The sequence below is a fragment of the Elgaria multicarinata genome, chromosome 7 (genome assembly GCF_023053635.1).
Source record: "Elgaria multicarinata webbii isolate HBS135686 ecotype San Diego chromosome 7, rElgMul1.1.pri, whole genome shotgun sequence".
Taxonomy (NCBI): Eukaryota; Metazoa; Chordata; class Lepidosauria; order Squamata; family Anguidae; genus Elgaria; species Elgaria multicarinata.
In genome coordinates, this window is record NC_086177.1 from 66,382,663 (window position 1) to 66,398,267 (window position 15,605).

Below are 15,605 nucleotides of genomic sequence, written 5' to 3' on the forward strand. Positions count from 1 at the left end.
TTAAAATTTTGTATACTCGTTTTTATCTTAATTTTAGAATTTCTGTAAACCGCCCAGAGAGCCCTGGCTATGGGGGCGGTATATAAATGTAATAAATAAATAAATAGTCCATAAAAGCATATACCATAATAAATGTTAGTTTTTTTAGGAGTGTGAAGGAACAGAACTATCCTCCATGTTTAGTTTTGTTTTTGGATATTATGAGGCAAATCTGTGTCTGTGCACATGCACACGTACACACTACTTTAGAAGTTCAATGTTTAGCTAAAATGTAGAAGTCAGGAAGTTGTGCTCTGAAGAGCAGGAGTTTATAAAGTTCAAGAAAAGGTTGGAGGAAGAAAGAGAACAAACTTTCAATTTAGGAACCAAACTTCATTTGCAGAAAGGAACAAGGAATTATCCTCCCAATTGGATTGAGTTTGGGAGATAAACACTAATTTTAAGTAAAAGCTAAAGTAAAAGACAGAGAGAAACAGAAAGAGAGGGTAGAGAAGCAGGAGAGACAGAGTAGGGATGTGCTCCGCTCCGATTAGAATCGGAGAATCAGAAGTGAATTGGGCTGCTCCGCCTTGCCCAGAGGCAGAGTAGAAGCGGACCGCGGACCCTTAGAAGCACGGCGAAGAGAAGCGGCCGTAAGCGGAGCGCTTCTCTTTTCGCGGAGCGCTCCGATCGCCATTTTGGAAAATTTCGCTCATAGGATTGCATTGCGGAAAAGAATAGGGGATAACTGTGTTGTTTTTTAAGCTATCTTTCTGAAACTTCTTGTGTTTAGAGAGTCGTGGCTGGGGGTCATTTTGAGCCTACTCTCAGCTCTCTACGTGGTGCGGTTCGCTTGCTATATATTTTTTAAAAATCGGGTAAAAAAAGCAGGAGAGGTACCTTTTTGAAGTGCTGAGAGGCAGAGTCATGATCACATGATCCCCAAAGTTGGAGGAGGGGATAGGCAAAACGGGATACTAGTAACTTGGGATACTGGGAAACTTCTCTTTCTTAGTCTGAACGGACTTTTCCCAGTGTTTTTTAAAACAGTAGCCCCACCAAATGCACAAACACAACCTGAAATCATATACTAAGCAAATAAATAACAGATAGGAAACACAGCACTGCTACCCACCCTAACCTTGGTGAACAACTGAATAGATGTGGTGCAAGGGGATGAGGTCCCCTAGGGCATGTGGACGTGCCAAGTGCACACACTCTCCTGCCCTTGGAGGGTCATCAGAGCCCTCCAAAGAGTAACCAGTGGAGAGAGACTAATGCCTATCATGAATTGAAGTGTTAGTTTGCTTCTTAAAGACTGGTCCCTAGACAGGGCCAGTCAAATTGGCATATTCACCTCCCCCTGGGCACGTCCACTTTCCTCTTACTGCTAAAAGACAGATATAGCCTTTTTAAAAAAATTATTCCTGTTTTTTATTCAGCAACACTGCTGCTTTTAATTCTACCCCTCCTTTGTTTATTTATTTATTTATTTATTCCATTTTATATTTACACCCCATAGCCCAAGCTCTCCTGGCTTTTCCTCTTCAGTGAGGTCAGGCAGGCTTTCATTGTGGTTCAACTCCTTATTGTTGTTGTTGTTATTATTATTATTATTGCTATTAATATTAATTAGTACTGCTATTAACATTATTATTTTGTTGTTTAGTAAACAGTGCAGTCAATCAACTCTGAAGCAAGGATCACAAAGCTTTACTCTTATCCTCCTAGCCTCCTAGTTATGGGATGCAAAAGAAAAGGCATCTCTCTGTGCTGCTCCCACCTCACAGGGATGGTTTGCATTCCTGACTTTGAAACTATCCTTGGCTCACTTCCTTGTGCCCCCAGAAATGTCTGCTGCCTGCCTGCCTGCCTTACCCCACCCAGGGTGCTACTGTGGTGGGGCATCTGCCGGGACTGACTCCTCCATACTAGATCTATGGCATATCTCTGCCTGGCTCTCTGCCCGCCTGTCCTCCTCCTCCTCTGTGACTGCCTCGCAGGGATGGTTTGCACTTTGCAATGCATGACTTTACTGCTGGCTTTGAAACAAACCATCCTTGCCGCACTTCCTTATGCCCCCATAAATGTCTGCTGCCTGCCTGCCTTCCCTCCCTCCTCCCCTGCCCGCCTCACAGGGATGGTTTGTGTGTGTCTTGCTTTGACTCGGGGGATAAGTCCTTCCTGCACTCACTTAGACTTTTGGAAGTTCCAAATAAATTTTTCAAGTGTGGAAGAAGATTCATATAGGTTTATCTCTACTCCCCAATTCATGGCATGTTGGGATTTCCTTTGAAATGGCCCCATTGAGCTGTCTGCAGCTTTAAATCCCTGAGATACTGGGGTGTCCGATTTTCAAAAATTCCCCAAAAATCAGGGGATGATGGGATTTGCTTGAGTCTTGGCACGCATGTGTATACATACATGAGGTGTCATGGTGCCTAATTTGATGTTTCTAACGTGAAAATTGACGTAGTTCTAGCATGGGACTTGATTTGGGGTGAGTTAAAAGGTTAATGCCCCGCCAAAACTCAGGGGATGGTGGGATTTGCTTGAAACTTGCCATAAATGTGGATCTAGATGGCATTTGTGAGGGTGCCCACTTCAAAAAATTTTATCTGTCAAAATGTCAGAGCAAATCCCATGTTTGAAAATGGGGTGTCCGATTTTCAAAAATTCCCCAAAAATCAGGGGAGGCTTGGATTGGCTTGAGTCTTGGCATGCATGTGTATCCATGGATAAGCTATCATGGTGCCAAGTTTGAGGTTTCTAACGTGAAAATTGACGGAGATATCGAAAGGGGTGTGAATTGGGGTTATGGTGCTGCGTTAGAGGTTAAAGCCCCACCAAAAATCAGGGGATGATGGGATTTGCTTGAAACTTGCCATAAATGTGGATCTAGATGGCATCTGTGAGGGTGCCTGCTTCCAAGTTTTTATCTGTTAAAATGTCAGAGTAAATCCCATGTCTGAAAATGGGGTGTCCAATTTTCAAAAATTCCCAGAAAATGAGGGGATGCTTGGATTTGCTTGAGTCTTGGCATGCATGTGTATATGTCCATGAGGTGTCATGGTGCCAAACTTGAGGTTTCTAACTTTAACAGAAAAAAAGTTGTAGAATTTTTTGGATTACAATGCAAGCCTATGGGGGGGGGGGGAAAGCGGAGCTCCGATCCGGAGCTTCGCAGCGGAGCGGAGCGCACTATAGGTGGAGCGGAGCGGACCGATCCGCAATTTGCGGATCTGGAAGAGAAGCGGATCGGGGGGTCCGTGTACACCCCTAGTTTATTCCCTATTGCTGATTTACTCCCTATTGCTCATATGTTGCTGCTGTTGTTCTTTGGGGCAGGTGTGTGTGGCAGAATCTACACTACTGCTTTATAGCGGTATTAAAGTTCAGATATGACCCATGACATATCTACACCAAGCAGAATATAGCACTATGAAAGAGGTATATGACATGTATCAGTGGGCCCCAACAGTTATCAGTGCACTTCAATACCGCTATAAAGCAGTAGTGTAGATCCTGCCTCCATATACCACTTTCATAGTGTTATAGCCTGTTTGGTGTAGCTCTGGCCTGTATCCATTGAGATTTTAAAACTGGCTAAGTTCCAGTGCATGATGTAACATTGTTTTATTATATGTTTAAATTCCAGTGCAATCCTATCCTATCTGTAAATCCCACCGTGTCAAAATGAGTTTATTCCATAGTAAGTGTATTAAGGATTGCACCCTCCAATCAGTTTTTACATGTATCTTTTGTTCATTTAACAGGGCATGCCTCTAAAAGCTCAAAGTAACCACTATGGGATATAGTTGATATCTGCTGTGCAGAGTTGCCAACATTTGTACTGGTCCAACACCACTGCTTGGTGGCTTTGCTGAAGGTTAAAAGCAAAACCCCAGAAAAAGTAAAGCTCATTATACATGGTCGAATATGCTACTTGCACCTATTTTATGAGCGATGCACATATTTATCTACAATGACAATTAAATAGCAGATGAAGCACAATAAGACTGTGATCAAGCTATTAAAAATGCGCAGTTGAATTTTAAGGTGTCTGGCTGATATTTTAATAATGTATTAGTTTTATATGTTTTAATCAGTTTTATGTATTTTATGTATTTTACCTCGATCCAGAGGGAGAAGCAGGTAAATTATTATTAACTGTCCCAAAATGGAAAATAGATGTGTTTTCATTTTTTCTTAGACCAGCTTCTCACGCAACAACTTTATATGCTGAGAGAGGAATCTACTACTTTTCCGCAGGCAGGGAAGTTGTTACCATGAGAGAGCATTCACAAGCGAGGGGTGAGCGGAGACAATAAAAGGAATACTAGCCTAACACACACACAAAACTGTATCGTTTCAACACCCTCTGAGTTAAGGCACTGCTCAAGTATTTAGTTATGCACTTATTAATAAAAGCAATTAAAATGGCAAGACATTATACAAACTTGATTACCCCAAAATGAGGTATTTTGAGGTACGTGGAAGCACGTAAAATGTGACCTCCTGGTTGCGTTCTGAAAAGATACAGAAGGAGGGTAGCCCCACACATATGGGTAGGTCAGCTCTAAGAGATACCTGACAAGTTACAATACAGACAGTAGATAGTGCATGATTTGCAAACCAATAGCTATGATAGGTTGCAAAGAACCATAAAGATCGTTAAGGGCCTGAAGCAATTTAGAGATGAAGAGACAAAGGGTCTATTCAAAACAAGATTGAAATTCATTTGAAGTAGTGCAACCTTTACCAGGCATGTGTCTAACCTGTACTCTTATTTATTACTGCCCAGTTGAACAGGAGCAATACATCTACTTGACATAGCTATTGGCAACCCCAGAGGTTCATTACAGCAGCTCAAAGATTTCCAGGCTGTGCAACAGCTGCTGCCATTTCCCAGAAGTAAAGTTGCAAAGAGCTGCTTATTGTCACTTCCTCCGCATGGGCTGCACATTAGATCCACATACTGGGCAGTATCCAATTGGACACTAGCACTAATGTAGTTCATGCTGCTTTAGGAGTCACTGGCACTAGGGCAGCATCAACAGTGTTGGCTAGCCTGAGGGGTTGAGGTCTAGAGGTAGCCTAGAGGTCACAGACAGTAGTGCAATGTAATTTATGTTAGTGTTAGCATCCAATTGGATACTGCTCACTGCTTTGAACTTGTCGTGTACATCATCCTTAAGAGAGAACACAGGGACTTGCAGCATCTCCCAGCTACTAACTCCAAAAGAAATTATATGCACCAATATCAATTCACCAAGCAACCAACAAGCCACCCAATTTTGATAGAAACGTCTTGATTAGAGGTCACCTTAAACTTTCCTTGGCCACTACTATAATTTGAACCATGGGTGAGGAGCCATTTTGGGCCCAAAGGCCAAATTTCAATCTTGGAAGGTTCTCAGGGGCCATGTTCCAGTGGTGGACAAAGGTGAAAGCCAGGACTTCTCCATGGACAGAGCCAATTCAGGACAAATAAAAGGAAGTACTTCTGCACACAGCACATAATTAAACTATGGAATTCACTACCACAAGATGTAGTGATGGTCACCAAGGGAGTTAGATTCCTGGGGGGGGGGGGGAAAGGCTATCATTGGCTTCCAGACCTGATAGCTATGTGCTACCTCCAGGAGCAGAGGGAGTAGCTGAAACAGTTGCTGGGGAAGATGGGCAGGAAGGTGCTATTCCACTTGTGTCCTGTTTGTGAGTTCCCAGCCTATACCTGGTTGGCCACTGTGTGAACAGAATTCTGGGCTAGATGGACCCTTGGTCTGATCCAGTATGGCCCTTATGTTCTTACATTTATAAACTGTTTTCCATGTTTACTCTGAAAACATGCCAAAGCAGGATGCAAGGCTCCAAGCAGCGTTATTAAGTCACCGATAGGCAGCGATCACAGCTCAAGGGCATTTGCTCTTCCAGGAGAACGTTGTGAAAAATATTGACTGCTGGGAACACCTTTAAAATGCACTGCAGCTGTATGCATGTTTACACCGAAGGCAGAGGGAGCATTGGTTCCATTTTTATGCAAGCTTACTCAGACTTAAGGCAGAAGGAGTCCAGCTTGGTTCAAATCACATTTACACAGAACAAGCTCAGTTTGGTTCACTACAGTGAACCATGCTGTGTAAGCCATTCGCTCACCCGCATATATGTCTACTCAGAAGTAAGGCTCAGCAAGCCAGCAGGGCCGTTCCAATTCAGCCAAATTCTCTGCTCCCCCCACCCCACAAATTAGAAATAAGGCACAGCGAAAGACCTCTCTTCTCATCTTCCCCTCTCCCCTGCCTACCACTCAACTGAATGCAAAGTTACAACAGACAGAGAGAGCAATTGAAAAAAGAATTTACAGCAAGGAAGGGAGCAATTGAGAAGCAATTGAAAAGTTATAGCAGCAGCAGCAGAGACAGTAATCAAGAAACGTCAATGAATTGGCATGTGGGGGCTGGGAGGAGGAGACCGTTGTTCAACGGGAAATGACTTGGGGCATGGGAACAGGATGCAATTCCCACCCCCACCCCCTCATACGTTCTGGTTTTCAAAGATTTCCAGGAAGACCCAAAGTGCCAGAATCCATGAACAAGCTAGAAAGCATTGGAGGGGGTCAGATCACCGGCTTTCTTAGTTTAATAGTAGGGGGAGGGGTGACACATTCAATGGCTGATCAATCAAAGGAAATCTTAAGGCAAGTGGGTGGGGCAACCCACTGAGGTTAGGGAGGAGTGGGGCACCACTGGGATGCTCCATGGACCAGACAGTTTAAATCAGGGGAGGGGAACCAATGACAAAACACCAAGAGGAGTTATTTTACTTCGCCAAGCCCCCAAGAATCATTCATGTGTCAAGAGTTCTTAAGAAGAGGTTAACTTTAAAAAATCGCTTCTTTTTAAATGCCAATCAATATCATACAGCTAGTAAAGGGAAGAGATTCCAGGAACATCCTCTCTTCCATATTTAGCAGCAACCAAGGCAAGACCAACTGGATCCCCTTTGCAGGAGTTTAAGTTGTCTGGGATAGCTGAGCTTCTGCTTAAGACTCTCTCATCTAAGTCAAAGAGACTGTAAGTGTTCAACTTGGAGGCACAGTATCTAATAGGAACAACATGCAAACTTACCTGCCAGTTCCATTCTGAACATTTCTACATAGAAGCAAAGCCCCCTTTGTGTATGAACGGGCACCTCGTGTAGGAAGGGGCTGTGGAACTGCTGTTAGTGCCACCCTGAGATTGGGAGACACCTTGGCCCTGCCTCCCATGTTCATACGTTAGGCATGCTGGAACCTGAAAGCTAATCCCTGCAGACATCCACACCTGACGCATGGGCAAAGTCAAGGAGCTGCACCATCTGATGACTGGGAAAAGCAGCCCATTTCAGTCCATGAAGGGGCCTTAAGTGCTACTGAGATCAAAGGGACTTACTCTGTAGTGTGCACAGCATTGTTTGTTTGTTGCATGTATATCCCACTTTTTCCACTCTTGCAAAGAACCAAAGGCAGCGTACATGATCCTCTTCATCTCCATTTATCCTCACAACAACCCTGTGAGGTAGGTTAAGCTGTGAGTCATTGACAGGCCCAAAGTCACCCAGTAAGCTTTGTGGCCATGTGGACATGAACCGAGTCTTCCAAGTCCGATCAAACTTAATTAAACCCAGTAGGGCTTCTAATTGCCTAAACTAATTGTCCAAAAGTTCCAAAACTGAAAGTAATAATAAGATCCCAAAAGATGAGGCAGGTACATACACTTTTCTTTGCTACCATGCCACATATGTAATCAGCAAATGAAGTAATAATGCATGAAATAATAATAATATGATGATGATGATGATGATGATAAGAAGAAGAAGAAGAAGAAGAAGAAGAAGAAGAAGAAGAAGAAGAAGAAGAAGAAGAAGAAGAAGAAGAAGCCTGAACCACGAGAAACATAAAGGTTAGTTTGCTTTTCTAAAGAATTAATCACAGCCTAAGTGGGTATAGGATTGCAGCCATAGTTACTAATTGCTTAATTAATAACTACAGCTGCAATCCTGTACCCATTTAGTTTTGAGGAGACATGGATAGGATTGCACTGTAGGTATAGAAAAGAACCATGTCTCACATTTTACTAGTTAGTTGTTGTTGTTTTTTTGAGGGGGGGGGGGGTTAGGCACATTATTTTTATACATTTTCTAATAATATTTCACAACTCTGAAGACTTTATACAGTCAAGTGTGTTTGACTGATTTTTCTTTGACTGTCTTTGTATACCTTTAAGAATCACTCTCCTAAATGAATTATTTAAATCATAGTTTTCCAAAGTGAATTCACTTCTTACCAAGAAGAGGACAACAGGCAACCCAGAGACAATTCATGATATGGAATGATTATTCTTTAATGCTTTTTTCTTTTCTTTTTTGAGACAATAAATACATAAAATAAAGGCAGCACATATCAGCTATATTTCTTGGACATTTTTGCAATACAGAAGGACTCCAGCTAGTAAACTGTCAGGACCTGCTTACTAGACAATAAGTGTTATGCCAGGCAACAATCCTGGAAGAACAACTGGAAAGAAATCTACACAACAGCAGGGACAGGCAGTGAGGAGAATGCAACCACATTATTTTCTTACACGCCACTTCAAGGTAGCTATAATTACTTCCGCCAAAGGAAAGTCGAGTCTCAGCTTCGTGCTGTGGCTGTTTGAGGCTGCTCTGACTGTAGCTGCTTTCCAAGATACTCCCTGAAAAAAAGCAAGCAGGGGGAGGAGAACAAGGGATTTTTAAAAGTTGAGTACGTAATGGAGAAATAAGTAGTGGCTACTGTTTCCAAAACAAGTATGCAACTTCCTTCCCATCAGTCACTTCTTGGCAGTTCACAGAGATGCCAGTTTTGAGAAGTGCTTCAAGACTGAACTTTAAAATTTAAGGGCACAATCCAATGTACATTTAGAAAGGAAAAAAGTCCCACAGCTCCTGGCAGTCCCCAGCCAGCCATGCTGGCTGAGGAATGCAGGCAGTTGTAGGACATTTTTTTGACTTAACGTGGCTAGAATTGTGCCCTAAAAACCCCAAGTTCCTCAACAATAGCTTTATTAATTTACATACAAGCCAAGTTTTAATTGACCATTTTATTGCAATTGTTTTACATGAATACAAATGGCTTATAAAGCTGCTGTGTGATTATTTTCCAGTTGTAGCAAAACACATCCGCTTCATGGGAGAATTCTCACTTGCTGTACCATTTCTCTAGTAAATGAATCTGTCCCAAACTGAGAAGGTTGCACTGTATGGCTTTTGCTGCTTGGGATTTTAGCAGGCCTAAACTGGGCTGTTCCTTCACTCCTGCAAATGTGACAGCTGACACCTCTCAAAAAGTTGTCACTCTCCTCCTTCCCATCACTACTAGTTTTCTCCTAACCAGTTTTCATGAAAGCACAGAACCACCAGAAACTGCCTTATACAGAGTAAGACCACTGGTCTATGTAGCTCAATATGGCCTGCACTGACTAGCAGCAAGGCTCAAACAGGGTTCTTTCTCTGCCCTACCTCGAAATATCAGGGTTTGATCCTGGTACCTTTTGCATGTAAAATATGTGCTCCACCACAGAAATAACCCATTTTGGGAGAGCTAGATGTTGTATCACTCTGTGATGCAACTACAGTGCCTTGCATAAGTATTCAGCCACCCCTTTGATGTGTACCCCTTTGATAACACATTTGTTATGTTACAACCTGGAATTAAAATGGAGTTAACCATTTGATTTACACAGCATATGTAACACTTTGAAGGTGCAAAATATTTTTACTGTGGCACAAAACAAATAAACTGGCATTTGTTGGTTGCTTAAGTATTCACCCGCTGTGCTGTGACACCCCTTAATAAGCTCTGGTGCAACCAAATGCCTTCAGAAGTCACATAATTAGTTGAATGGAGTCCACTTGTGTGCAATTCAAATGTCACACGATTTCAGAAAAATACACCTGTATCTGAAAGGTCCCAGAGTTTCTTGGAGAGAATATATAAACAAACAGCATTGTGAAGATCAGGGAGCTATCAAAACAAGTCCGGGATAAAGTTCTGGAGAAGCAGCAATCAGGGTTGTGTTATAAAAAATATATATCCCAAACTATGAAAATCCCCCAGAGCACCGTTATCCATTATTACAAAATGGAAAGCATACGGCACAACCACAGCTTTGCCTGGAGAAGGCTGTCCACCAAAATTCAGTGACCGGGTAAGGGGGGCCCATTCGTCAAAAAAGCAACCCAGAGGCCAATGAAAGAGCTAGAGAGGTTCACAGATGAGATGGGAAAAACCATCAGACAACTATCACCTGGATGCTCCACAAAACTAGGCTTTATGGAAAAGAAGTGAGAAGAAAGCCATTGCTGGCCGGGGGTGGGTGGGGGAGGGGAGGGAGAACTATATAAAATCCCGTTTGGCTTTTGTCAAAAGTCATGGGGGGGAATGTTTCCTGGTCTGATGAGACCAAAACTGAACTTTTTTGTTTTAGTGCAAAATACTATGTGTGGTGCAAAGCCAACAGTGCCCAATGTCCTGAGAACACCATCCCCGCGGTGAAGCATGGTAGTAGCAGCATTAGGTTGTGGGGATGCTTTTCATTGGTAGGATTGAAAGCAAGATGGATGGAACCAAATACAGGGAAATTCTACAGGAAAACCTCTTTCAGTCTGCAAGGGACCTAGGACTGCAGTGGAGGTTCACCTTCCAGCAGGACAATAACCCTAAATACATAATCAAACTTACACTGGAGTGGTTTCAAAACAAGAACATGGATGTCTTAGAATGGCCCAGTCAAAGCCAGACCTCAACCTGATTGAGAATCTGTGGCAAGACTTGAAAATTGGTGTTCACCAACAGCCCCCATCCAACCTAGCAGAGTTTGAGCAATTTTGCCAAGACAAATGGGCAAATATTGCAGGATCCAGATGCTGCTAGAGACTTACGCAAAATGACTCACAACTGTAATTGCTGCCAAGGGTGCTTCTACCAATTATTGATTCGTGGGTGGGTGAACACTTATGCAACCAACAAATGCCCATTTATTTTTGTTTACTTAACTTTTGTGCCGCTATAAAAATATTTTGCACCTTCGAAGAGTTAAGTATGTTGTGTAAATCAAACGGTAAACATATCAATTAACTCCATTTCATTTCCAGGTTGTAACGCAACAAAACAATTTTTTTTTAATGTTCACTGTTTTTAACTTTTGTAAACCGCCCAGAGAGCTTCGGCTATGGGGCGGTATATAAATGTAATAAATAAAATAAATAAAACAAGTCCAATAACAAGAGTCAGCGTTTTAAAAACCAAAACCAAAACCCACGAACTTACACTCCAGAAGGTTCACCATGCCTGACATATTTCATACTTGAAACATCAGCCTTGGAGGCAACGACTCAATACCTCTTTCTCTTGCTTCGCTAATGGATTCTTTAAAAAGTGGGTGTTTTCACAACATAACCTCATCATCTTACAAATCCTACAGGACAGTGTTCTGGTGTTGAGAAAGCCCTTATCAGAGGCCAATTACATTGCATGCTTGTGTTGTACTTTGGCTTAACAATGGGGCGAGAAGGCCTTTGGCCCACAGCCATCCTCTACTGTTAAGATACGGATTGACTTAACTCTCCTATCAGTCCTTTCTTTACAAATGTGATGTAGTTTTGTTACAACAAAACAAACGTATAGATGAAAATGCAGCTTAACAATCTTCAGTACTATGAATGTACAGAAGAAGCTCTATAAATCAGACACAAATGTATTTCACATGAGGACCATATGATATTAATGCTTTGAATGTTACCAAGACGACTGTACAGGTAGAATTTAACGTGAAAAGGTTTAAAGTAGAAGCACAGAACTTGAGAGAGGAAAAAGAGATGAAAGCTATTTCCTCTACCAACAAACATTGAATATGGATTATGTTCATGACACAAAAGAAGCAAGGAGAAGCAATTGTACGGAATGCGGCACTGCTCATTGTACTCTGTATTTAAAGGCATTATGCTGAAGCAAGGGAAATAGCCATAATCTAGATCAGGGTGCAATTATGGGGTAGTGGTGGGGGGCAGAAGCACAGCAATCTCTTCTACTACCAGTCTCTAATGTCTGCATATTTGTATTTCTAAACGTTTGAGCCTAAGGAATAGGGTTGTTAACCCAACCATTTTCTGTAGAAGCACAGCATTAGAAATTTAAGAAATTGTATTGATTTTCTGCAGAATAGGAACCTGGTCAAACCAAAAGAGTTAAGCATGTCTATGTCCTGCTGATATTAGTGTGGTGTGTGTGTGTGTGTGGTTTAAGACTATATTTAAAGAGCTACATTCAGTTAAAATGTTTAATTTTGGCTTAATCATGACCCAACTAATTTTTATTTACGCATTGCTAAATTGAAGATGTCTCCTAAATTAAACCTATTTCCTCAATAGCTTAAAATTCAATATGAAACTTTATTTGCTTTGGTAATCTAAGATACTTTCTTCACCTACATGAAGAAGGGCATGTTACCAAGCTGAACAGAAAACAATTTGCATATTTAAAAGCTTTGCATTTTTACACATCGCAACATAATTTTAAGAGGTCTGAATAAATTGCAACTGACTGAACCTTAATTAGGCTCAGTGTCAAGAAAAGCTTAAAGCACTATATTTTCTCCAACGAAGAAATTGGAAAAGAAATTACTGTCATCAGCAAACAAATGCCATCCCAGTTAACAGCACAGTATATCATGCGGGTTAAGAATGAAAAACAAGGAAGAATTTAAGCAAGAAGTCTAGAGTAGAATCTGAAAATGAAATGCTGGAAATAGGTGTCAATTTATGCAGGGGAAACACTACTGTGCATTGTGAAACTCACATGGGAAACAAGTATTAATGTCAGACATAAAAATACTTTATGCAGCTTCACATGACTGCAATGGTAATTCTGAATCACAACCCAGACATTTGTATACTTATTATAGAAAAGCTTCTTGATCATCAACATCATTAATTGCTTTAAAATCCAACTTCTGTTTTAAACCTAGTTCTTAAAATAACTTGTTGTTTTTTTTAAAAAAAATAATCCAACTAGATATATAGTTAACTGTACATTTTATATTTTCAGTCACTAAGATTGCCAGAGCTCAAAATGGAAACTGTATAAAGTTTGGCTGTATTCCTATACTTACCCCACTATGTGGGCTGTGTAATTTATATAATCGTTGATTGCTAAGAGATGCAAGTTATTAAGTGAAAGATGACTTGATGATAGCTTCGGCTATTGGGTGGTATAAAAATGTAATAAATAAATAAGATTATTGATCGCCACAGAACAGATGCAAGTCACGGTGAGACATTTCATAGAATCATAGAATAGCAGAGTTGGAAGGGGCCTACAAGGCCATCGAGTCCAACCCCCTGCTCAATGCAGGAATCCACCCTAAAGCATCCCTGACAGATGCTTGTCCAGCTGCCTCTTGAATGCCTCTAGTGTGGGAGAGCCCACAACCTCCCTAGACAACTGATTCCATTGTCGTACTGCTCTAACAGTCAGGAAGTTGTTCCTGATGTCCAGCTGGAATCTGGCTTCCTTTAACTTGAGCCCGTTATTCCGTGTCCTGCACTCTGGGAGGATCGAGAAAAGATCCTGGCCCTCCTCTGTGTGACAACCTTTCAAGTATTTGAAGAGTGCTATCATGTCTCCCCTCAATCTTCTCTTCTCCAGGTTAAACATGCCCAGTTCTTTCAGTCTCTCTTCAAAGGGCTTTATTTATCTACAAAGAGCTAATCATAGTGTTCCAATTTTAAGTTCCAATTTTCCATGATAATGTGAAATGAAATATGCGGCCACCAAGGAGGGTTTGAGACCAAAAATGTAAGACAACAAAAGTAGTGGTCTAAAGGGCCTAACGAATAGCAGTCAGTCTCTACATTCATATTTCCAAAGACCGTTGGTATTTTTGATATTAAAAAATGTGGGTGATGGTCAAGCCTTATGCGGCTACAGCAGAAACAACTGCTGTAGGAGACGTCTTAGGAAGTAAAGCTTAACAGAAGAATTGCCATCTGGAATGAGAAAGATTTGAAGCCACAAGGAGTTTCTCTTTTAAGTCTTGTAAGTGCTTCTTTTTTGCTTGTGGCCCCTGCAACTATTTTTGGCATTTACTTTGGCTGTAGGATATTATGTGGTTAAATCTTCTGTGTGTTTATGCTAATCAGTTTCAAACAAAATGTTAATAGTTTAAAAGTCAAAGGTTTAGTTTACTCAGGAAGCCAGGAGACTATAAAGTTCAACAGCAGGTCGGACGAAAGGAAAGAAAAACAGTCTTACCTCAGAAAATAGTTGGCAAAACTGAACAAGAAACTACCCTCCAGATTGGTTGGACTTGAGGAAAGAGAAAAGTAATCTTAGGAAATAAAAGCCTCTGCAAAACCCAGAGAGGCAGAGGAGGAAAAGAAAAAGAAGGGAAGGAAGGAAGAAAAGAAGGCCCGAGTTCTACAGGAAAGGAAGAGTCAGAGCTGCTGGAACAGGATAATAGGTTGAAAGAGCTGAACCAATGACAATAAGATATTGCTTGGATAAGGGACCTAGATAAAACAGTGAGACACTCTAGATAGGTTAGCTTGGATACATTTATCCCTGGTTGTTTTATTACCCCACTGCTCATATTTGTGTGTGTGTGTGTGTGTGTGTGTGTGTGTGTGTGTGTGTGTGTGTGTGTGTTTGTCCATTGAGATTTCAAAACCTTTTCCTATTGACATTTTTCCTCAATAAAATATAAATTTTGGGGACTTTCTTTGTTTGGTGGGCGTATTCACGTCACATCTAATACACCACCACCACCACCACCACCATCACCACTACCTAAAAGACCCAGAGAGCTTTGGTAGGGGCAGCCAGAAAAATAAAGATTTCCATCTGGTGGCAGCAGAAGAAGCCATAAGAAGGAAAAAAGTGCTGGTATCAACATTCAAAGCCCTAAACAGTTTGGGGCCAGGTTATTTGAAGGAACGCCTCCTCCCATATGTACCTGCCCGGACCTTAAGGTCATCTACAGGGCCCCTTCTCCGTGAGCTCCTGCCAAAGGAAGTGAGGCAGGTGGCTACTAGGAGGAGGGCTTTCTCCACTGTGGCACCCCGGCTGTGGAATGAGCTCCCCAGAGAGGTCCGCCTGGCACCTATACTGTACTCTTTTCGTCGCCAGCTGAAGACCTTTTTATTCTCTCAGTATTTAAACACTTAATTTTAACTTAAATTTAAATTTTACTGTTCTAACTCTGTATTTTAATCTTATATCAATTTTGCTGCATGGTTTTATCCTGGTTGTGCTTTTATACTGTATTTTGTATTTGTGTTTTTAACCTGTTGGTTGCTTTATTATGGTTTTTTAATTTTTGTGAACCGCCCAGAGAGCTTCGGCTATTGGGCTGTATAAAAATGTAATAAATAAATAAATAAATAAAGAGCAAAAAGGAGCATGGGCACATTAACTTCCTCCCATGCATGGAAAGGGGTGTTTCTGGTCCATGACAGACTCTAAGAAGCAATCCGCACAATGAAATCAGGCCATTAGTTTCACCACGCTGCCATTATGCAGATCAAAGAAGTTCCAGTTTTTAGGTGAG

At 41.5% G+C, this 15,605-nt stretch overlaps 1 protein-coding gene across 1 annotated transcript in view; it reads right to left on the reverse strand.

The window, feature by feature from the left end:
- Nucleotides 1–8,338: 8,338 nt before the first annotated feature.
- ATP6V1H (ATPase H+ transporting V1 subunit H) overlaps nucleotides 8,339–15,605 on the reverse strand; it is a 40,425-nt gene continuing 33,158 nt past the window's right edge. Inside the window, exon 14 of the mRNA XM_063130717.1 lies at nucleotides 8,339–8,714. Coding sequence (XP_062986787.1) covers nucleotides 8,654–8,714 — 61 coding nt within the window. The 3' untranslated portion in view covers nucleotides 8,339–8,653. The remainder of the gene's footprint in view (nucleotides 8,715–15,605) is intronic.